The 24,765-nt window shown below is 38.7% G+C and overlaps 2 protein-coding genes across 6 annotated transcripts in view; one reads left to right on the top strand and one right to left on the bottom strand.

The window, feature by feature from the left end:
- The window catches only part of adcy7 (adenylate cyclase 7), a 58,101-nt gene extending 48,871 nt beyond the window's left edge, over positions 1-9,230 (top strand). For 2 of the 4 annotated variants that reach the window (XM_055205858.2, XM_055205841.2), the window contains 7 exons: positions 69-177; positions 273-476; positions 1,601-1,747; positions 4,918-5,022; positions 5,306-5,420; positions 7,037-7,161; positions 7,409-9,230. In XM_055205858.2, the coding sequence (XP_055061833.2) occupies positions 69-177; positions 273-476; positions 1,601-1,747; positions 4,918-5,022; positions 5,306-5,420; positions 7,037-7,161; positions 7,409-7,555 (952 nt within the window). In that variant the 3' untranslated portion in view covers positions 7,556-9,230. The remainder of the gene's footprint in view (positions 1-68; positions 178-272; positions 477-1,600; positions 1,748-4,917; positions 5,023-5,305; positions 5,421-7,036; positions 7,162-7,408) is intronic. The other 2 variants (XM_055205868.2, XM_055205850.2) reach the window with 1 other exon arrangement.
- A 448-nt stretch (positions 9,231-9,678) lies between these two features.
- brd7 (bromodomain containing 7) lies at positions 9,679-22,806 on the bottom strand. 2 transcript variants are annotated; one of them, XM_055205922.2, is made up of 17 exons: positions 22,648-22,806; positions 21,758-21,960; positions 21,524-21,647; positions 21,386-21,443; positions 21,026-21,170; positions 18,984-19,094; positions 18,531-18,715; positions 16,715-16,835; positions 16,527-16,605; positions 16,333-16,440; positions 15,302-15,437; positions 13,637-13,748; positions 13,393-13,449; positions 12,863-12,950; positions 12,343-12,486; positions 9,962-10,105; positions 9,679-9,817 (listed from the first exon to the last, which is right to left on the bottom strand). In XM_055205922.2, the coding sequence occupies exons 1-17, from the start codon at positions 22,694-22,696 to the stop codon at positions 9,780-9,782; spliced, it is 1,902 nt and encodes a 633-aa protein (XP_055061897.2). In that variant the 5' UTR covers positions 22,697-22,806; the 3' UTR covers positions 9,679-9,779. The 2 variants fall into 2 exon arrangements, with proteins under 2 accessions (XP_055061897.2, XP_055061906.2); XM_055205931.2 differs by having other exon boundaries at positions 16,527-16,602.
- Positions 22,807-24,765: the final 1,959 nt, after the last annotated feature.

The raw sequence follows: 24,765 nt of genomic DNA, 5'->3' as shown, positions 1-24,765 counted from the left end.
AATGTTAGCCACTATGCCACACCACTCTCTATTATAGTGCAATCATTTTCAGTGTTTGTCTGTTGCAGTGTCAACGATCCCCAGTGCATGAATGATGAACTTATGAAGGACCCCAAAAAAATGAGCTGCATATACATAACCCTCTTTCTCTTTACCATGTTGCTCATATCCCGGCAGGTAGATACCCATACCACATAGACCTATATCTGTATCAGTAGCATACTGCCAGTATACCCAACTGACCAATGCTTTGTTCTCATTCTTTCTCTCAGAATGAGTACTGCTGTCGTCAAGACTTCCTGTTGAAGAACAAGAACTTGGCGGATAAAGAAGAAGTTGAGCTATGCGAAAACCTGAACCGTCTCCTTTTGGAGAACGTTCTCCCTGCGCACGTGGCTGCTCTCTTTGTGGGCGAGAACAAAAAGAATGAGGTGGGGCTGCTGTCCACTATCTCTTTACTAAACCAGAAATACAAGGTAGGAAGCGCCATGAAACAGCTGGGATTAGCCTATATATCCACCCCGTCTCTCATGCAAGACCAAATATATACCAGTGATTCCCAACCATGAGTATAAATATGAGCCTTCTGAATGGATGCTTGAATCGTATTAATGGCACTCAAAATTCTGCTGGGGTACTTTTAACCCAATGCTGGGAAAATATTGGACAGAACACGTGTTGGGTTAACAAACTAACCCAGCATAGGTTTATTTATAACCCAACATGTGTTTTGTCCAATATTTACCCAGCATTGGGTTAAAAATAACCGAGCAGAATTTGAAAGTGATGAGGGGATTGAAAAGATTTGCAAATAAAGGTTGGGAAACACTGACATATTGTCCATACAGGACCATATCATGGTACCTCATTGTACCTCATCCAAATTTCAAACTATTCAATTGCACCATACATTATACAGAGATTATTTGATCATCCCATATAGTAAGTAACCTCTCTACCATTTCTCACTACAGTATATATTTTACGATATGACTAGGAGACAAAAGCGAAATATAAAACAAAAATTTAGAACATGGTCCTGAAATACGAAATAAAATTGGTCAAGAATGTTTTTAATGAAGTTTATTTAACTAAGTTCGGGAGGATCATAGTTATGTAATCCAACCAATCAGTGTGAAGAGGTCTCTATATAGTATAAAACGTCCCTCACCTCTGACCCATGACAGTTTTTGCAGCATCCCTCCTCCACCCCAGCACCAAACTCTTAGCTGTATATCTATTCAGTATCCTAGTTAAGGAGAGGGGAGTACTCTGGATTCAGGCAAATATTCCGAACTTGGAGCCCTCCCCTCAGACAGCACACCAAATATGCTTTATTTCATATTTGATTACGTGTTAATGTGAACTCGTGAAATATAGTTAGTGCGATTGTTTCCCTATGCATGGTGTATAACTGTATTGGAAATTTGTCTGTTCCATGACAAAACTCACATCATGTATCATCTATCAAGTGTATCTCATATCCCTATTGAATCAGTAGATGTGATACCCTAAAAAATGTAATACATTTGTGCAAAGTGAATGATTGTAACAAAAACGTTGGTGTGTGTGTGTGTGTGTGTTCGTTCCTCTTTTCCAGGACTTGTACTATAAGTCGTATGACTGTGTATGTGTGATGTTCGCCTCCGTGCCAGACTTCAAAGAGTTCTACACTGAGTGTGACATCAATAAAGAAGGACTGGAGTGTTTGAGGCTTCTCAATGAGATCATCGCGGACTTTGATGAGGTCAGAGTGAGATCACATCTCGTATGTCAATGTATATACATTTGTCCTGCTTTTCTCTGATCTCCTTATTACCCTCCTTATAATCCTTGAATATGAATAATGCTTTTTAGCCAATGTCTAAGAGCTTTGACATGTAAGCATGTCACCTTGACGATATGTGACCCAGTTTGTGATAACCCATCTGAAGTCTTTCTACATTTACATTTAAGTCCGTTTTCTACATTAAATCATTATGTTTATGCAAAGAACATTCTGTAAAAATATAACCTTGACATCTTGAATATGACTTTAATAGTAGGGTGATTTAATGTAGAAAATGGACATTTGAACTTTGATGGCCCTAACTCATAATTAGATTATGAAATTTTTAGCCTGGATTTAACAAACAGAGTCAAATGTATAAATGGATAAGTCGAGGAAGACTTCAGCTGTTTGATTCACTGTGGAGTGAGAGATGAAGATCATTTTATCATATTTACTTTATGCATCAGAAGTCATTTTTGTTTACCACATCTGTTTGAAAAGCAATGTCTTGTAGTCTCATGACTACACAAATCCTTAGTATGAATGTCACAATAGCTCTGAAACCAACATGGTTTATCCAGAAGAGTATTCAGGCTCAGTGCTCGCTTGTTTTGAATGCTAGTATTTTGTTGTGGTATAGCTGGTTTTTCAGCTTGCTCTCTCTCTCTCTCTCTCTGTCTTTAACTATAAAAATCACATTATAAAACGGCAGTTCTGGTTCTTCATTCTGATTGGTTGAAACGCGTTCTAAGCCGTGATAAAATACACCCCATGGTTCAGACCACATTACATAAGTATCACTGCGCCATTGTTGCTGCATACTGATTCATGAAAATAAACACCACAGTCTTTAATCATATTTTTAATTTGTCTACAATTGCACAATTAATGGCGATATCCAGATAAATGTCAATAAATATTGTTCAGTCATCTCGTCGATAAAGAGAAAATGTTGTCTGAGGAGTTTCTAACTCAAGTTCATATGTCCGCTATTATCCACTAGATGGCGATCTTACCCAACTTAAACACTGACGCATTCACTCAACACTGAAAACACAGCGTGCAAGTTTTGATGGCTTTGAATCTGATCTCTTACAAAAGTTCTTCACAAAAATTTAATTATCTCCGCTTTTAGCTAAAAAAATTGACAGGTGATACGAGAACAAATGAAGGTAGGATGAAACTTTTTTTGTTTGTTTTTGTTTGAAAGTGGATGGTCTGTTCTTTCATTTGATATTTTATGTTTATTTAAAGAAGATAATTTTTCTGCAAGGCATTAAACTAAAACTGGGTGGCAACTTAAAAAAAAACGCAGACGGGAAGAGTTCAGCATGCTTCCAAGCATATTTGATCATCACTTCAACAGTTGCACAATATAAATGTTAATGTATTAAATTAGATGAATGTTGATTTATAAAATAAACACCACAGTCTTAAATCATATTTTCATTGTGTCTTTGCTGCGTCTGTGTTGGTTGGGAACTGCGCTCTGTTTCAGTCACACTTGATTCTGAGGAACTACTTTGTTGGGCGGAAGAGTAATATTTGTACTAATATAATTAGAACTTATTTGTGTTTTATTTTATAAAATCCCGCTAATGTTATGCATATGAAGTAACCGTTTTATAAACGCAGTGAACCCCGTGAAGCAGTGGGGTTACAGTGCATTTTATAACAGCTAATGGGGTTAATAACAACGCCCCTTGGCTGTTATAAAATGCACTGGTAACCCACAGCTTCTTGGGGTTTATTGCTTTATTGGCACATAGATTAAGTGAGGATTAGGCCTTAGTTAAATTAGGGCTCTGTTTCACGGTCTAGGCTTAGCTAAAGCCAAGACTAGGCCTAAGACATTTAAGCCTTTTTAATAAACATGCGTTATAAAATTTTATAAACATGCATTATGTGTTTTATAACATACATTACTAGTTTGTATCTTGAGACAAATCAATAGCACTGGCAAATTTTAAGAAAATGCAAAGTATTTTCAGTTGAGACAACTCAAACATGTGATTTAGTCTAGGACTAATCTTGTTGTTGCAACATGATCTCATGGAAATCCGGAAAATTTGATCACTTTATCCATATCCATGTCACAGAATTCAGCTTTTTTCAGTGATGGGAGCACTGATGTCTTTTCCGTGTCACTCCCATGGATTTCTCGTGTCATTTTATATATTGTTTTCTCTTAGTTTTTTTTTCCTATTTTCAAATCATTGTCGCTTGGGGTTTGGATATACTTTTATGTTATGTAGTAACAGTGTAACAGAAAGTGATTCTAACCCCAACCCCAAGTGACAATGGTAAGAAAATAGGAAAAAAAAACAATGAGAAACAATACATAAAATGACACGAGAAATCCGTTGGAGTGACACCCATGCTCCCATCATGGAGGGGAGCTGGGTTCTGTGATATGGATACGTGATCAAAGTGATCAAATTTTCTGTGACTATAACACAGATTTTCGTGAGCTCAGGTTTGTCTGTGAAACCAAAGTTAAAGACCAGGATGCACTGCACGATTATTGGCTGTCCCAGACGAAAGATTGCCATCGTGAAACAATCGTTGTGATTTCTGTCTCTTCATCGGTGGTCCTATGTCATACAGTGTGAGAGGTTCAAAGACTGCCGTATTCCCGGTCTTGCGTCCAAAGACAGCCTACGATAGTTTTCTGACAGTGTTAAATATTCAGCATGATCAACGCACAGTATGTTTGCTGCTACGACTTGCGTACTGGTATTTGTTTACCACTAGCGCATGCTGGTGACGTTGCGCTAATGTGTGATGCAGCCATCGAAGTCTCTGTGTCATCATCGTACAGTCTACATGCTTGTTGTACCCAAGTTTAAATGATCCATGTCGCACAGTGTGATAAGGAGTGGGAAAATCCTGCAGTGTATTCTGGGCTTTAGATTTACTTAAGACCTAAAACCACCATTACTGGTGTGCATCATGAGACAAAAACAATCAAAAGCACTGATATATTTTAAGATATTTCAGGGGAAGTTGTTTTCAGTTGAGATACCTCAAACACACATTTTAGTCTGGGACTAGGTTTAAGCCTGGTCTTCGAAATCGGGCCATTGTTTAATAGATTGCTCCTGCTGAAAATGCTGATATACACCATTTCCTTTTTTTACCTGCAGTTGCTATCTAAGCCTAAATTTAGTGGTGTGGAAAAGATTAAAACCATTGGCAGCACATACATGGCTGCTGCAGGACTGAGTGGACCTCCTGAGCAGACCAACCAGGTAATGCAGTAAACTGCACACTCTTGCATGCGTAGTGTATGTTTAACCAGACTTGTGTTTATTTCACCTCATTCAAAAACCGGTTAGTCATTTTGATTAGTTTAGTTGAAAAAATACGTAAATCTTACTGCATGTTTAATAACTAAGCGAAAGTATCAATACCAGGTCATTTTAATCTTTAGCTCAGGTTACCCCTGAGCTACATAATTTGAGAATCCTAGGTGTAGTGTGCAGTTTGTGCTTCCTGGAGCTCAGAGCTTTGTTTTATTTTATTTGCTCTTAGGACCGTGAGAGGCAGAATGCACAGATTGGAAACATGGTGGAGTTTGCCATCGCTTTAATTGGCAAGCTGGATGGCATCAACCGACACTCATTCAACTCGTTCAGGCTTCGCATGGGTAAGTCTGGCTGCAAAACACTGCCTTAATGTTTAATTCTGTCATCATTTACTCACCCTTGTGTTTTAAAGAAGATATTTTGATAAATGATTGCGGGCACACGGTTGACCAGCCTCTTTGACTTCCATAGTATTTGTTTATCCTACTATGGGGGTCGATGGGTACCGTCAGCTGTGTGCTTGCCATCATTTATCAAAATATCTTCTTTTGTGTTCAACAGAATAAATTGAGGGTGAATAAATGATGACCACAATTTCATTTTCAGATGAACTATCCTTCAGGGTTCCCACAGGTCTTTAAAATCCTTGAAAGTTTGTGAATTTGGGTAAAAAAATCAAGGTCCTGGGAAGATTTTGAAAATATACATACATAGATACAGGTCATTGAAAGTGCTTGAATCTATTGTATGCAAGAATTTTTCTGGAAAAAAAATCCATATTATTCCCTGTGTAGTGTAGGATAATATCATAACATTTTTAAAGACTTTTTAAGCCCACATGCTAAACTGTTCGCTTTAAATGCTTCTGTTTATCTTCTGTATGCGAATGTTGATTCATACCAAAAATGCATAGTTTTTTGCATAGTTGTGTTTGACACATGAAAAGGTCTTGGGTTACGTATGTAACTGTTGTTCCCTGAGAAGGGAACGAGACGCTGTGTCTCCCTTGCCATACTTCCTGCGTCCATGTAACGCCATCTTTGGCAATATTTCAGATAGCAATATACTTCCTGGCTCTTGCGGCACCCTGTTTTTTTAGTTAAAGGGGCAATAAGTAGGATTTACCCCATCTAGTGGTGAAATTGTATTTTGCATTCAAACGAACAGTGCTCTCTAGCACTTCGCCTTTCCAAATGCGTGTTGCAACTACGGTAGCCGTCAACTTTAACAATGTATCTTAAAAGGTAACACGATGTAACCTTGCTCTCACTTGAAAGGTATCCCCACATTTAGTCCTTGGACCTGGAAAGTCCTTGAAAGGTCCTTGAATTTGAAGTTAACTAAGGTGTGGGAACCCTGATCCTTTTAACAACATTCTAATCTACATTCTGCTTTGTTCTTTTATTGTTTATTATTAAATAGAAGTCAATTACATTAAACATTAAAGATGAATTATGCTTATAAGAATATATTTTAAAATATATGAAAAAGCTCTAAATTCTGCATAAAGAGTTAAAGAAATGAAAATGGTATATACATGCAGGGAAATGAGAAGCAGCTCATAAGAGAGATCGCAGACATTTTTAGTAGGTCATGGATAACAGATGCACCTAAAAAATGTCTTGAAATGCTTTAATAGCAATCTGCAGCACAGACCAGTCAAAATTACAATAACAGACATATATCCCTTAATTCTGTTCGGTAAAGGCATTTATTAAAAAGCACATTCCAGCAGTCACTTGTTCCCAGTGTTCAGAAGCTCAAAGAAAAAAATGCTTTGAGTGTTTGGATGCCAATTATGTGTTCGAGGCAAAATTAAAATGAGGTCTCTTGTTTATGCAAAGTGGTAAACAATAGTACAAAGCAAATGAAAGATACTGTTAGGCATTAATGCAAATAGTATGACAAAATAATATGTGCATGCTTGGAAAATGTGTTCAATGGCTTGTGTGTGCAGGAATAAACCATGGCCCAGTGATTGCCGGGGTGATTGGGGCCAGGAAACCACAGTATGACATCTGGGGAAACACTGTGAATGTGGCCAGCCGGATGGAAAGCACGGGAGAACTAGGCAAAATACAGGTACATCACTCTTCTCTATCAACCTTTGTTTGATCGTACGTGTCAGTTAATGTTCTCTTGGGATATTAACATCTGCACAAATCCCCTGCTCTGGGTTTCAAGTTTATTATTATTACATGGTTTATTACTATAACCAGATATGCTGTAACTATGACTGCGTTCAAGTCTTTAAAAAGCTAATTGTCGAACATTTATTTTCTTTCGCTCTCTCGCACAGAACTGATGTGACTTTGTGTTTGTGTTGTAGGTAACTGAGGAGACATCTGATGTCCTGCAGACGCTGGGTTACTCATGTGAGTGCCGTGGCCTGATAAACGTAAAGGGCAAAGGAGAGCTCAAAACCTTCTTTGTGTGCACAGACTCCAGCAAACAACAGGGCATCGGTTTGAGCTGAGACTGAAGGTTCAACCACTCACAGATCCACACACACACACAGACTCCGGACCTTTATGTGATCTTATTTTTAAAGATGTTTTTATTCAAGAACTGAACACTGTTTATTACCCTGAACCATCTTGCACCATTTAAGTATTTCACACATTACAATCTGAACTTTGCCATCCTTTTGTGGGAAACAGACCACAAGACAGTGGGAAACTGAGTTCGCTGAAGGAAAACTCAGTGTATTACTATCAGACTTTCTGAGTACTGCCGTCATTGTGCCCTTGATCCAGTTGGATTTAGACTGATTTGGTATGACTGAATTGGTCTGCTGGTTCTGAACTCACACTTTTATCTCAGACTCGCAGTCAGAGGGACCAACACATGACCCACACAAACCCCAAAAGACACAGAAAAGAGCGAAAAATGTGGAAACATTTAATTTCTTTTTTTATTGTTTGGAATCATGTCTTATAGCATTTTATCAGTCTTTGGTCTAGCAAGACAAAGGAATCTATGTTTTGTGGCTTTTGGTTGCTTGTATTCCTTAAAAACAACTGCAAAGCGACTCTCTTGCATTGACTTGCTGTTGCGTCGATGTTGGGGCAAAGGATGCTTTGTCTGGCTTCATAATGTGTTACAGATGGAAACTATCAATGAATGTTTACATCTACGTAAATAGGAAAAAATGTAAATGGCCGATCATGTCTTCAATTTTCCGTTTAGCTTACAGAAATCATCTCTTGACTATCAGGTCCAGATCAAATGTTTATGTGGCTGCTTCAATCTGAAGTTGTAAATTTGCTGTTTGTTGAACTTAAGCATCTTGCTGTGTGTCTTAGGTCACATTGTAACCGACTGCTTTTGTTCAGTGTGAATGCTTAGTGAAGGTTTGGGCTCGGATTTCTGTCTGATAAAATGTTCAAATGCGATTTTAAAGATACACTCCACCTTTTTTGAAAATATGCTCATTTTCCAGCTCCCCTGGAGTTGAACATTTGATTTTTGCTGTTTTGGAGTTCATTCAGCTGATCTCTGGGTCTGGCGCTGGCACTTTTAGCATAGCTTAGCATAATTCATTGAATCTGATTAGACCATTAGCATTGCGCTAAAAATAACCAAAGAGTTTCGATATTTTTCCTATTTTAAACTTGACTCTTCTGTAGTTACATCGTGTACTAAGACCGACAGAAAATTAAAAGTTGAGATTTTCTAGGCAGGTTAGGAACTATACTCTCATTCTGGCGTAATAATCAAGGACTTTGCTCATGTAACATGACTGCAGGATGCGAAATGATATTACGCAGCAGCCGAAAATAGTCCCTTTACTAACTTCCAATGGCAGGGGACTATTTTCGGGCAGTGCGTAATATCATTGCTAAGCTATGCTAAAAGTGGTAGCGCCAGACCGAAGATTAGCTGAAAGAATTCCAAAATGGTGGGGATCGGATGTTTAACTCTAGGGGAGCTGAAAAATTTTTATATTTTCAAAAAAAGTGGAATGTCCCATTAAGACAATTTTATGTGCCTCTCGATGTGGTGTCCTTTTAGTATCAGTATGACAGAATTTACAGCATTGTTGTTGGCGATTCTCTGCTACCTTTCTGTACTTTGTCTGCATTGTTTGAGGAACATGCCTGCAATCTGGATTTTGTATGCACTGTTACAGAATAAAACAGTTTACACTTCCTGTGCTTCATATGTAGCATGCTACAAAGTTGTTGTTGTGAGGATATAACATGAACAACCAAAGGGACATGTTGAGCACATGGCTTTTTGTAGACTTTTTAATGTAAAATTATATATTTGCAAATGTTTATCGTCATTGATGTTATTTAAAAGCCAATGTTGACATTTGAAATCACCAAAACAAACATGCCCCTACCCCAATAGAATCTAGACCTTCTTTTGATAGACTCGCCCCACACATACACAACCCAGGCAACAATGTCGTTTAGTAGACATGCCCCTTACTGCTGATTGGCTACAAGTGTGTTTTGGTACTTCCTTTTCCAAAGCCTTTAATTACGGTGTAAATTGGGAAAAACCCTAGAGGAGTGAAAGTGTTATAGCAGTAAAAGGTGAACAAACCTCACTTTTAAAAGGCTAACTTGGGTTAAGAACAGAAATAGTCAATACTTAAAAAAAGTTTATTAATGAAATGCAAACAAATGTCAAACACCAAAAGCATCATCAAGAGGAGGATTTAAAATAAGCAGAACATATAAACTGCCATGTCAGCACACTCCTTCCATTGGTTCAGCTATATCTCCCACTGAAACAAATAACAGACAATTTCCCATTAAATGGTTAGAAAATACAGTTCCTCAAACACCCCAATTTACATAAAAAGCCTAATTTTTCTTTGAGATAAATAGAAGGGATAGATTCATTAATTCCTGCAGCATGCTGCCATTACCTGTGGTCAGGTGTACAAAGGTGTCCTCTGCAGCATTGCTTGGCAGTGAAATACCCATGGCCTTCCTGATACCATATATACTGCACACATCACCAGGGTTCACCTGACTAGTCAACTGTGTCAGATTACCTGTAACTTTCTCCGCTGCAGAAGGTACAAATAATGATTTACATTTATAAACAAGCTTACAAATGATTAAAATGCACAAAAGATATAAATGATAAACATTAGACATCTAAATGTGGAAATGTGCAACACAGCAGAGAAAGAAAGTGAAAAACATGATGTCTAGTGTTTGCATAGTGTTGTCTGAAAAGATGAAAGCAGTGAAACTCTGATAAGAAGTCAAACTGTACCCACAACTCTAAAGCAAAAGTATGATATGGCCTTAAAGGGGGCCATTTTATTATGAATCACTTACCCGTGTTGTTCTGGACCACTAAGTGCTTCGATTGTCTTTAGAACACATTTTTGGATATTTTGATGAAAACCGGTAGGCTTCTGTCTGTGCTATTGACTTCAGTTTCTTTTCAGAAAAGAATGTAAGACATCGCCAAAAAGATTCATGTTCCATTAGTCATTCAATAATAATATTATAAAGCGACGAGAATACTTTTTGTGCACAAAGAAAACAAAACAAACGATTCCATTCAACAAGTTGTTCTCCCCCTTGGTCGCCCAGAGCGCGTTCACGGCCAGACCACGGCGCATGCTGCTGACATCACCCGCTGACGTAGTTGCCAACATTTTTGTTTTTTCCGCTTTTTTATTCAATCCATTATTATGCAAACATTGTAAACAATACTTAAAGAGCACAATTTTACATTTCCTTTGGTGTGTAAGTGTGTATTAGTACATGTTAACGATATGCAAAAGGTACAAACCCCAAAGTAAACTATGACGCGAGTTATCGTCTCCAACGCAAATCTCTTTTCTTGGACTACAACAAACACACGGATTGTAGGCAACAGTTTACTTCCTGGGATTGGTGATGTAGTAAAGACCGACATTATCATAATTACTCCCGCTTCGGACTTAAAGCCTGCAAGTTAACTCCTGCTTGCAACTGAATCTTTCAAACCTGGTAAGGAGCGTCACGTTTCCCTTGTCAGCATATTCTCTGTCAATACGCTGGCAACTACGTCAGCAGGTGATGTCAGCAGTAGGGCTGGGCGATTTGTCACCCTAAAAAAAATTTTTTTTTATTTTTTTTAAAACTCTATTTACGATTCGATTCGATTTTTTTCCCCCGCCCCCATTTAAAAGAAATAATTGCAAACTGTACATATATTTTAAAAATATATATATATTTATTATATTTAATTAAAATGCATCAACATAAAATTGCCGTAAATCCAAACCAACTCGACACGACTGAAGTCAAAGAGCTTTTTTTGGAAGGAGCTGCTCTCTTTCGCCGGCTGTTTTTGCCATGTTGTTTGTGTATGCATGTGCTACCCTCGGGAGAGGGGAGGGCCAGAGGGCTTGCGCCGCAGGGAGCGTGCTACGGAAACCCTAAAGGAAGATTTGGTGAATGCAAAATGTATGTACTACGCTATACCGCAGAGGGGGAGAAAAAAATCTAAAACAAAAAACGTTTTTTTTTTGAAAATACGAATCGATTTGACCTACCAACTAGAATTTAAAATCAAATCGATTTTTTTCCCAGCCCTAGTCAGCAGCATTCACCGTAGTCTGTAATTGTTGAATAGAATCGTTCGTTTTTTCTTCTTTGCAGCAGAAGTGTTCTCGTCGCTTCATAATATTATTGTTGGGTGACTGATGGAACATGGACCTTTTTGGAGATGTCTTTCATTCTTTTCTGAGGAAAAGAATTGTGAAAATAACTGAGGTCAACAGGACAGACAGAAGCATCAAAAATATCTAGAAATGTCAATGGGAGCACTTGGTGGTTCAGAGCGACACAGGAGTAAATGATTTATGATAAAATTATAATTTTGGCATAAACTATCCCTTTAAGAAACAACTAGAAGTACAGTGATGATAAACAAAGTTAATAATCAATACTTTTTTGTTTAAAGATATACATACAGACCAATTGGGATTATTTTATAGATACTTATCCAAAGTGAAGTTAAACCATAAGGATAAGTTTCTTGCTCAAATTAATTTGAGTTTCCAAATATTCCTAACTGCTGGTTTATTAAGTAAGGGGCACTAATATAGTTAACCTTGAACAATCGGTGGCATAAATAGTTGGTCCCCAAATTAAAATTAGCCCTGACCAGGATTTAACCTAGTCCAACCATTTCTGGAATGAAATGCTATCCTGAGCCACTGCAGCCACATGGCTTGAGTTGTGTAGCACTAAAATCCAGTAAGCAGATGATGTGTTGTATTGTGTGTGTGTGTATGCTTACCAAGCTGGAGTTCTTTAGCAGTAGGAGCCAGCAGGCAGATGATGTTGGGTGGCTGTTTAGCACTTAATCTCTCTTTCTGAGCCTTCTGCAACTCCCTCAGCAACAGTGTCGTCTCATCCAGCTTCTGCTGGAAATGCTGCGTGTCTAAGAGTGAGACAGAGGAGAAAGATGAAGTTTTACCAAGATGAATCAGTCTGTTAATGCCTGTTGACTTGCACTGAACCGTTTGGAAACAGATGGAGTACTTTAATTTAAAACAATAAAAGCAAGATGCGTTTTATTGAGTTACAAGACAATTTATTACATTTCCCTAATAAAATGCTGGCTTGCAATTTACTGTTTAGAGAGAAGTATCATAATGGTTTGTATATAATAATGAAGATGTGTCTTAAGAAAGGATCCAAAAAATGTTTCAGTAATACTCAGGGGTCTGATGACCCTAAACAACAGCAGATGAATGATGGAACCAGTAACTTTTTCATCACATACACCTTAAATTGCAATGAAAGGAAATTCTAACCGTCAGAGGAGTTCAAGCTCTCAGGAAGGTCAAGATTTGAAGTGAGCGCGGTCGTATTATTGCCACTGCTAGGATCGGAGCCAACAACCTACAGGAAAAATGTACAAAAGAAGGGCTTAGGTTAAAATAACACATCAACTATGAGCTATGCTACATTTCCTATTTAAAAAATAGCTTTTAACCGTATAACCACACTGCCCTTCCACACCAACACTGGTGTACATTCACAGGCGACTCATACTTCACCCTCCAAGTCTACCACACATGCACGCACACACACATAATATATGTGTGAGTTAAGGAGGAAGTCAAGGAGAGGTGTTTGTCTGTAAATATTCTTTCCATTTGTGTGTATGTGAGCTGGTTGGTGTTGTTGACACAGCTGCTGCAGTGCAGAGCTTGTGGTCTTGACACTGCTTTTAAATACAAGGTTTGTACCTTTACGGCCACTCGGGTTAGTTGTGCACTAGTATTGCACACTTTGTACTATTGCACATTTTACTGTTCTCGTTTTTGAAAGGATATCTTACCTCAACATCATCCGTTATGTCTGCTTTCTGTACAGGCTCCTCCCCTTGCAGATTCTCCTGTGTTAAGACAAAATCATCCAAACAGTGTTCACAAACACATGTCAATCAAATCCAAATAAAGAAAACTATAAGCTTTCAGTGCTTTATCATATATTATACACATTATTATTTTAAACTTGTAGTAAATTTGTACTGAAGATGTAAGTGATGGATGAGTGTTTTATATAAATGAAGGGTTTCTTACAGGTTCGGTCTCCTTCAGTTGTCTGGAGTGCTCTCCATTGGTCAAAGCATCCAGAATATTATCTGCTAACCTGCTCATGTGCTCCTCGGATTTAACGAGGCAATCTGAAATGCTACACACACACACACACACAAACAAACACATAGAAAAGGAACGTACAGAGGTCTGTGAAAGGGTGTGAACCAGAACTTTTGAGCTTAAAAGTAAAAGTTTCCATGTAGCTGAACAAAATGTTTTAACAGCACAAATATGTGGGACATGCTTAAAGAGAAAAAAAATGCGGTTTTAAATAGTACCTATAGGAAAGGCAAGCCAGCAGAGGAGATCTCTTTAAAGGAAAACAATACCGTTTTTCAATATTTTACTATGTTCTTAGTACCTAAACCTAGATGAATTGATACATCCCCATCCTTTTTCAATGCGTGGACTTGGTTTTTGTGCAGCGCGTCGTGACTGTGTTGGCGTTTGGCCTGGCCCCATTCATTCCTTAGGATCCAAACAGGGATGAATTAAGGGCGCACCCACACCACCCAAACCAAACCGTGCTCGGGCGCGCTTGGCCCCCAAAGCCTGGTTTGTTTGACTAGTGTGATCGCTCTGTTCCGTGCACGGGCGCGGATTGGTTAATCGTGCCGAGGCCGGGTTGCGGAGGTGGGCTGGAGCGCGGTTCACTTGGGCTCAGGCGCAGAAGGCTGTAGTGTGTGAGCGCGTTTCAAAAGGTGAAGACGTCAGTTGCGCGACCACTTCACCTTCATTTGCCTCCGTAAAAACCTTTTGATGCGCACAGCGTGGTTACATGAATGTCCGAGCTTCACACGTGACAGATCAACTAAGCAATATGATGACATGTGAGAGGGCTGTCTGTAATCGCGCAACAAACGACTTATCATTACGGTGGGTTCCAGTGTTAAAAGAGAGCTTTACTTCCTGCTTTTTTCAAAACAATCGCATCTTAATGACGAAAGCGCGCCCGGACTCGGATCGATAAAAAGTACAGTGTAAGTGCGTGCACCTGGGGGAGTAGGGAGGGGTGACAATCGCGTTGGGGCATGGTTTGGTTTGGTGGTGTGGGTGCGCCCTTGGGGGCCACCGGGCACTTCCATGTTTTCTCTTTTTGTGGACTGTTGCATGGGTAGAGACACGAGTTCTCATATTTTATCTGCTTAAAAAATCGTCATGTTTTATTTTGTGCCACCATACCTACTCGTGTAACTCCCCATGCAACAGTCTTCAAATAGGGAAAACATGGAAGTGTCTGGTGGCCTCCAAACTCATTCCTGCCTAGACCCCAAGGAACGAATGGGGCCAGGCCAAATGCCAACACATTCACGACGCGCTGTGCAGGGATCAAGTGTACGCGTTGAAGGGGATGGGTATGTGTTAGTTCATTTGGGTTGAGGTGGGAACATATTAAAATATTGAAAAACTGTGGTGTTTTCCTTTAATATGTCAATTATTTAATGAGATTAAATGAAGAGTAAATAGAAACTTCTGCTTAAGTCAACTCCGACCCAAAAATCTGAGCTCAGATTTGCGAAGTCTACAATCAAACTTCAATGTTATTGCATATTTCAGTATGAACAATTCTGATCAAATTACTCCAAATCCAGATTATTTTACCTATAAAATGTATTAAAGATCAAGTGCACATGCACAGACACATACCTTTCATAGCCTTGGTCACTGCTCTCCTCTCCATAGAAGGAATAAATAAGATCTGAGTCATCTTTGCTAATATTGGCAAAACTGGAGTCATATGTTGGTGCATATGAGCTATATGGGCCATAATTTATGTATGTAACTGGAAGAAAGAGAGAGGGGAAGAATCTGAAGACCTTATGAAATGATAAACCGTTTATAAAAGCTTACAACACATTACTAAACTTCAGAAAGAATCCAAAGACTTCAAAATGTTTTAATAAGTTGTTGCCAAATCAGGGAATTAAATGGCAAGAAAGACTAAACACAGTTAAGTGTAACAGTTGAGATTAAATAGCTAATGCTCGGTTTACTCCAAAACTGTCATTTCCGAATTCTGATACAACTACGAGGATTATACAATTACACCATTTTATTTTTATCATCACATTTTTAACATTTTCAAACAAACATTAGTAATGCATGCCTGTGTAAAAGTGCTATGCAAATGCTTACGATCCAAAATAAAAGAGCACCAAATATTTATGATAATCTGGTGCACAGATATGAATCAAGTACCTCCTACAACAATTTTTTTCTTTAGGCGAAAATTGCAAACACATTTGCATAAAAGAATAATAGCACACACTTGAACAAGTAGGAACAATAATAATTGAATGCTTGCCTTGGCAAGCACCCCAAAGAACTGATAGATATAAGATACCAAGTAGAAATCACAGCACACCAGATCCACCAGTGAATTTATTCCCATTGACAGCACAAACAAAGGAATTTTCTGGCACGTTACATGACATTATGCCAGCTGGGTGTGCAAACAGAGATTAAAATACAGGAACCCTTGCCATGATCCTCTCCATATGACTCAAGGTAAGTCCACTTCTTCTTAAGATACTATAAACAAGACTTTTCACAGGCCAACTAATACAAGCACTATAATTACTGACAGACTGAAGTAAAATGCAAATGTTCAGTGAACATGTTGAAATGATGCAATATTGTCTTAACCTGTACCAGAAGAAAGCTTGACTGTGTGTTACCTGGAGTCACCATGTTTCTCTTGTCCTCTTTGAAGCCCTGAAGAGTATTGATTCCAGTTTGAAGTCTTCCTCCCATCATGCCCAATTTGACCGGGCAGTACCCAGGATCTAACACAAAAGCATTGAACATATGTTTGCATGGGAAAGCTGAGGTACAATTTCAGTTTCCCTATCTTTGACTGATTTGCACATACCTCCAGCGCTCAAGTCAGCAGGGTTCAGGATACCCAGGGTGGTTGAACCATCAGATTTCCTTCTCTCAAAATCCAGCTGCTCAGACAAAAAACAAACCCAAATAAATGTGACAATTCACCAACACATATCTAATATATATATATATATATAGTGCAAGTGCAATAAAATAACATTGTTCTGCTGTTACCTCACATTGCAGACTTCTGTTAGAAAGTTTCCCCCCATGCTCCTCCATGATCTTCTTGATCTCCTCCAAGTCTTTCTCGGTTTGACTGGCACTCTTTTGAGACTCATCTTTACTGTCTCTTCTACACAAACGATGGATACGTAAAGGCTTTTGACATTATCTTTTATACATTCAAATGAGGTCAAAGTTTGGTCAGGGAATTATGGGTAAGAAGATGGGAATTATTATTAAAATACCAGTCATCATTTCCAATGAAACGATTATGAGGCAACACCTTAAATGTATATTCCAACAAACTGTATATATGCAAGCAGCAGCATGTGGCCGATACTTGGCATATGCCCAGCCCTTTAAAGGGACACAACACTTTTTTGGAAAATATGCTCATTTTCCAGCTCCCCTAGAGTTAAAAATTTGATTCTTACCATTGTGGAATCCATTCAGCCGATCCTCGGGTCCGGCGCTAGCACTCCCAGCATAGCCCAGCACAATCCACAGAATCTGACCAGACCATCAGCATCACGCTTAAAAAATAACCCATGAGTGTTGATATTTTTCCTATTTAAAACTTGACTCTTCTGTAGTTACATTGTGTACTAAGACCGACAGAAAATTAAAAGTTGTGATTTTCTATGCAGATATGGCTATGAACTATACTCTCATTCTGGCTTAATAATCAAGGACTTTGCTGCCGTAACATGGCTACAGGAGGCGCAATGATATTATGCAGCAGCAGAAAATAGTCCCCTTAGTATCTTTCAATAGCAGGGGACTATTTTCTGGCACTACGTAATATCATTGCACCTACTGCAGCCATGTTACGGCTGCAAAGTCCTTGATTATTAAGCCAGAATGAGAGTATAGTCCTAACATATCTGCCTAGAAAATCACAACTTTTAATTTTCCATCGGTCTTAGTACACGATGTAACTACAGAAGCGTCAAGTTTTAAATAGGAAACATATTGAAACTCTTTGGTTCTTTTTTAAGCGTGATGCTAATGGTCTAATCAGATTCTATAGATTGTGCTAAGCTATGCTAAAAGTGGTACCGCCAGACCCGGAGATCAGCTGAATGGATTCCAAAACAGTCAAAAACTAACTAGTTTAACTCTAGGGGAGCTAAAAAATTAGCATATTTTCAAAAAAGGTGGAGTGTTCCTTTAACCGACACAGCTGAGAAGCGTGCAAGATGATGATTTAATCTCAGTGAAAGGCTACGTTTCGTATGTGAGAAGCGTTTATCTCGTGCGGTACAGAAGGCCTACAAGTCACCACATGTTTTAGGCATTCCATGTAACTCGCCTACTGCAGCTGCCAAACCAATTTACGTAAGCAAGAAACAAAAACAGAATAGAAATGAGAGAGATGGTGAACACTCCAAAAACATCCTGGAATGCCTCACTGGTTCCAGGACAGCAGCAGACTCCACTTCCCTGGATTTGTTGCAACCATTTTTTTTTTACTGGTGGTTGTTAACATTTTTCATCTGATTCTTTTGCATTGCTTAGGTTAACAACAGTCAAATATCAGTCCGGCCAAAATGTGAGTAATTGTTGAATGTACATACCAAAGCCAAATTTTACTCACATTTTCCATTTGGACAGTGTCAATTCCCTTCCTGCTTATGAATTTACAGCATTATATAAAGACATGTTCAAAGTAAAGTAAAGGAACCCCAGAATCAAACTCCTTCTGGAATGGCCTTTTGATGGTTGGTAAGAAAGCAATTCTGACTATATACTTTATAATCAGTGATTATTTCATGACAAATTAGCCATAATTAAATTGTTAATAGCTTACATGTGTGACTCATACCTTGGAGTCTCTTTGTTGGGTACACGGGGTGACTGTGAGTTATCACTCGTGTCCATTACAGATGAGTTCTCTTTGGCAGGGTCAGACGCTCCGCCCTCCTCCTCTCCATCCTCTGCTGACTGACTGTTGGATGTCTGCAGGTTCGCCATAAACTCTATGCTCTGCTTTAAACTGTCAAGTCTCTCCTAAATGTACACACGTAAACAGAGATTTTACATATTTGCAAGTCTAACAATTTATGTAGTTAATATTTTAAGATTATTCTTAACAGTCTGAGTTAAACCCCTTATAAAAGCAACTGCAGCAAATGTATCAACATTGTACATGGCATAATTGCGCCATCTGGTGTCCACATTAATACTTACAGTCAAGCTTTAAAAATGCAACTTATTGACACTTTCTGCAAGATACAATTAAAGTGTAATCTATATACACTCAATACAGTGCACTTACTGGGCTCAGGATCTTCATGCCAGAGTGAAGGAGTTTTTTAGCTGCTTTGTAGTAAATGGTGTCTGGTTTGTTATAGATCATAGCGTTCTCACACATTATTCTGAAATCCAGCTGTTGAAAAAAGACACAGTAAATAAAATGCTAAAATCTATGTTCACCAGAATTGAAAATCTGTAATTAAAGCCAGGCTCACACTACAGGATTTTCCTCTCCAGGGAATCCAAACGAAAATCAGGTCCAGGACCTCGATATCGGCACTGATTTTTATGTAACGTGACATTTACAGATCCAATCTTATACTTCTTGATCTGTTTACAAATCGGGGCTACCCCGGTCATATTAGACTTTTGTGATATTTAGGATTTTAAATTGGAATAATTACATCAGTACTTAAAGGAATATTCAATTTTCTTAAAAGAAAAATCCAGATAATTTACTCACCACCATGTCATTCAAAATGTTGATGTCTTTCTTTGTTCAGTCGAGAAGAAATTATGTTTTTTGAGGAAAACATTGCAGGAATTTTCTTATTTTAATGGACTTTAATAGACACCAAAAATTAACACTTAACTCACCACGTAAACGGAGTTTCAAAGGACTATAAACAATCCCAAGCGAGGCATAGGGGTCTTATCTAGCGAAACGATTGACATTTTTGACAATAAAAATAACAAATATGCACTTTTAAAGCACAACTTCTCGTCTAGATCTGGTCGTGATGCGCCAGGTGACCCCACGCAATACGACATCACGTCAAGAGGTCACAGAAGACGAACGCGAAACTCCGCCCCAGTGTTTACAAGTGTGTTGAAAGAGGACCGTTCCGACGTTGTTGTATGTCAACTGATACTAATTAATGTCTTTGTGTCAGTTTATTGTTTACAATGGTCCATAAATGTGCGTTTTATATATGTAACACGTGACCTCCCTATGTCACTACGCATTTACGTTAGGTCACGCTGGACCGGACCTAGACGAAAAGTTGTGGTTAAAGAGCATATTTTTTATTTTTCTTGTCAAATATGACAATCGTTTCGCTAGATAAGACCCTTATGCCTCGTTTGGGATTGTTTATAGTCCTTTGAAACTCCGTTGAAAAAAACTGTTACGTGTTGAGTTAAGTGTTTATTGTTGGTGTCTATTAAAGTCCATTAAAATGAGAAAAATCCTGCAATGTTTTCCTCAAAAAACATAATTTCTTCTCGACTGAAAAAAGAAAGACATCAACATTTTGGATGACATGGTGGTGAGTAAATTATCTGGATTTTTCTTTTAAGAAAATGGAATATTCCTTTAATGGGTCTGTTTTTACACCTGGTATTTAAGTTCTATTCGGATGAAATTAGTTTTACAGCTCCCTATGCTTAAAAACAGCAACCCCCATACAATGATTGTAGTCTGAGCATGTTTAAAATTTGAACAAACAAAATCTGTCAAGATTCTCCTCATGTGTGTGGTGCAACAAGATTTCTTATGGCGCTTTTCCATTGCATAGTACCCCACGGTTTAGTTTAGTTTGAGTCGAGTCAGCTCACCTCACTTTGGCGTGGTTAGCTTTTCCATCAAGTTTGGTATCACTTTGCAGTGGGAGGGATTATAGGAGTGTTGTTATATTTGCGCTGCCTACTGCTCGTCGTGAATGTTCCGCCACAAACTGGAAGTCTGGAAAAAAACTGTTATGGTGTTCCTGATTCTCAACCTGTGGATGTTTTTTGTCGCTAAAATGGAGTTTGGATACTTATTGCAGAGCACAGATGACAACATGTTTGCTCAAGACAGCGCAAGCTAGCACTGAGGTAAAGCTAATCTTTTACATTATAGCAATGACGCTGGTAGTGACATTTCTCTCAGACCAATCAGTGATCTGCAGTGTTTTCGCGTCACGTTTGGTATCAGCTCGGGTCGCTTGGAACCCCAACCGAGGTGGTACGAAAAAAGTACCGGGTACTATGCAATGGAAAAGCACCAATAGTCATCCAGGTGTGAGCCTGGCTTATGAATGATAGCTTGTGTTGTTGTATAAACCATGATTATTACATTACCTTGAGTTCCTCAAGTGACTGGTATTGCTCTTTCTTTACTTTGTCCTTCATAGAGCTAAAGTCCATGGGCCTCTTTATAACGAGGGTGTATCCCGGGGCGATCAGGTCCGTAACAGGGAAAGAGAAGAATGCGTTGGGATCCTTCCTGCAAAATATACAACAACCAGCACCTTTCAGTTCTCATTCACAACAAATACGGACATGAATATGAACACAGACCACTAAAATGGAACAAGGATAAGATTTTGTGGAAAGCTATATAAAATATAAGGTAATTTAGCCTTAGACAAATCAAGCCTTAAACAACACATTAAATATATACATTAAGTTTTACTCTGAACCAAGCTGTCTCTGTCATACCTCTGGAGCTGTCGGATGAGCTGACTCAATGCTTCCTGTAGTGGGGTCTGCTCTTTATCTGCAGAATTAATCAGTCATAATCAGCACAATCTCCCTCTGCGAATTTTAAACTAACTGTATAAGGGTGCACTGCGATACCTTCCATTCTGGCAAGCGAGGGAGTGAGGGGTTTGTCCTGGGAAACATCAGAGCGAGCGGGAGTTCTGCTCTGCTCATCCCAGTCTGGTTCAACAGAGTCTGGGCCTTTTCTTTTTTTGGTCATCTATGAGACAAACATTTTACTCCTTAAGGTATAACAAGCATGTAAACATCCAGACAACGCAACTATGAAGCAATTCACAGCAGTGTATGTATTTAGTATTCACATCTCACTTTTTTCTTTTTCTTATCATCAACCGGTGAGACTGGAGTACTGTTACGACCCTTCTCCTCCTTCTTTTTCTTCTTTTTTTTCTTGTCTTTGTGTTTGTCGTAATCTACCTGGTCGTCATATGTGCTCTCGAGGTTTGGGCTACCTGTGGTGACCTCATTCCCAGCAACTTTTAACACCAGCTTCAGAGGGCGCTCTGTAAACTCTGCAATGGGCCGACAGTACAGATACAGTAATGTCAGGAAGCAATAAACACAGTTTACACACAACCAACCATTTGTTACATCTGCTGACTGGATAAGCCGCTACCAGTACTGCGCGAGTCTGTCAAAATGCAAGTTTGACATCTTGTAAACAGTTTTCTTACATAATACACCAAGAGTCAGTATATCCATTAATGCTTAATAAAACTTATCATATACAGTATCCTATGCAAAGATACACCCTCGACAGATAACGTTATACTCAATGTATTTTTTCTATTTAAGGCTAAACAATAATACGCAACACAGGAATGGTGTTTCTTAAAGCAGCATTTTACATAACACAAAATTTTGTCAAGTTAACACTATAACGTTAACGTTACGTCTCTTTCCAAGTTACACCACCAATCAAAGCCAGCATGCCCCGGCAAAGCACACCGCCAACGGCCAGCCCTCAAACAAAGCCAATGACAAAACACACGCAACACCACACGAACAGGTTCAAATATGTACATCTGCTGTATTAAAATTGTGTTAATACAGACATAAAGAAGATATTAGATTGTTACTCATCTTTCACAGCATCAGTCTCAGTGGTAAAGCTGCTTCCCCATCTAACTTCACTTCAGCCTACTGAGAGACTGCATTTCCCAACCCATTAAAGTAAGCAATAACGTTAAGTGACCTACCGTCGTGTGTGTGCTTGTCTGATTTGTGTTTCTTGTGTTTTTTGCCCATAATTTAAACGAAAGCTGTTATTTTAGTGAGGTCCGTGCTTTGCCAGATTGAATTTTCTTTGTTGTGTGTCGGTGAAGAGTAAAGACTTCAGAGCGCCTCTTTACTGCGCTTCAGATTTTAAACAGCGACACCACATGTCCGGCGGTGTGTACTGCACCTAAGCTGTGTTTTATCTCTTCATTTGAGACTAAACTATTTGTGCATCCAAAAGTAAGTATTTAAACATAACATGTATAATAATAGGTTTGTTTATCTAAGTAGTTTTCATCCTCTTAACCGAGAAAAAATAATGCAATTAACTTACCATCTAAAACCGCTAAGGGGCACCATTGCTTTACAGTTAGAACAACAGTGCCCAAAACCTCACAAGCCAAGCGAGTACGTTTATACCCTGCTGTTATCAAGGAAAAAGAAATTTGGACTTCGCCATGTTGGCCCGTAATTTATTGCAAAATCAGTTTTCTGCAATATCAAGAAACTTGTAACTTTTGTTAATAATATAAGATTATGCACGTACCTCTGGAAAAGTGCCACCTACCACAACAGATTGACTCACCACAGGAATCCACAGTCATGCTAACGGTGCCAAAAAGTTTGGAAGGTACGAGTGAATGCACCGTTTTTTAGATAATATTCATTCATTTTCTAATTACAACAGGTTCAAAGTTTTGTTAAAATTTTCTTTATGCAAAGAACTAAGTAGACTACCAAGTTCACAGGTCATTTCCCTGCTGGAAAAAAAAAACAGCATTCCAGCAAGACCAGCATATGTTGTGTTTTGGTGCTGGTTTGCTAGTGAACACAAGCTAAACCAGCACCAGCTAAACCAGCACCAAACAAGCATTAGCACCATCTAAACCAGCATTAGCACCAGCATCCCATGCTGGTCATACCAGCAAGACCAGCATATGTTGCGTTTTGGTGCTGGTATGCTGGTGACCACCAGCTAAACCAGCATAGACCAGCATAATTCCCATGCTGGTTTGATGCTGGATTTTTCTAGCAGGGTTCCAATCAGAACCTGAAGAAATGATTTTAATCAATATTTAAAATATTAAAGTCATTTTTTGCAGACACTTTCTTAACACATTTAAGTCCCACTAAAGATAAAAATTGTTTTGTTGGGTTGGATTAAGTTACTCAAAGGTAATCTTTGATGATGATTATATTTTGTCATACTGCAAGTTAATTTATTCCTGTTTAACTTCCCATCTGGTTCTCATTTAGAGAAAAGTTCACAGTGAAGAAGCTCTTTTTCTTGGAAAAGTTCCTCAACCATCAGAGCTGGACAATTCAAGTTAAGACAAAGAGACATTCAACAATGTCCACAACTGGAAGATGATGTTAAGGTCTCTGCAAAAGGCTTCACATCACACACCTTCACATACATGCCAAGAAGTGGGCAACTTTTAATTTAAAAGTCAAGTGAAAATGACATGATGCAAGTGGTGAACACACCCGGAGCATTGGGCAACTATCAATGCACCTTAAAGGGTACCTCAGTCATTTCCCGCCAGGAAGGAACTGAAGTCCTTCATGTTACAAGCCTGACTCTCAAGGCCAGCAGTATAAAAAACCCTACTGATGGGAATGTGACGTTCATAAGGATTAAAGGTAGGAACTGCTCATATCTAGTCTTTGTTACGTGCCAGTACTTTATCTTTCTAAACAAGGCTAATCTACTGGCACAAATGATAAAGCCGCTCAGTTTTCTTAAGGTATTAACTACATTTCATTTTAAATTCTACTTGATCTCAAAATCACATTTCATGTGTATGATCTTATGACCCTCGATCTAACTTTGTCTGGTAAGGCGAAAGCTTTCCAAAGCTGCCATTATCTCTAAACTGGAGCTCCCTCAGGCTGTTCTCCAGGCAATCTCTGATGTGATTTACCTCACTTCACCTCATCTTATATAGACTTTAGTCTTATCTTGCACAGAAACACACATGATACTGTAGCCATGCCGTATCTGTTTGCAATAGGCCTTAAACCTGAGGAAGCTATCCATTAGAGGTGGTTGACCGATAGTGAATTTTACCGATACCGATAACTAATTGGTCCCTGCT

The sequence above is a fragment of the Misgurnus anguillicaudatus genome, chromosome 21 (assembly GCF_027580225.2).
Source record: "Misgurnus anguillicaudatus chromosome 21, ASM2758022v2, whole genome shotgun sequence".
In the NCBI taxonomy this organism is placed as follows: domain Eukaryota; kingdom Metazoa; phylum Chordata; class Actinopteri; order Cypriniformes; family Cobitidae; genus Misgurnus; species Misgurnus anguillicaudatus.
This window is presented reverse-complemented; position numbering and strand designations above follow the sequence as displayed.

Bases quoted from the DNA above. Each gene is read 5' to 3' on its own strand.
- brd7 (XM_055205922.2), bottom strand. From the start codon at position 22,696: ATGGGCAAAAAACACAAGAAACACAAATCAGACAAGCACACACACGAC. The intron at 12,487-12,862 runs GTTAGAATTTCC...TCTCACTCTTAG, and splicing joins GAGCTTGAACTCCTCTGACG to ACACGCAGCATTTCCAGCAG. The intron at 9,818-9,961 runs GTAATGGCAGCA...TATTTGTTTCAG, and splicing joins CTTTGTACACCTGACCACAG to TGGGAGATATAGCTGAACCA.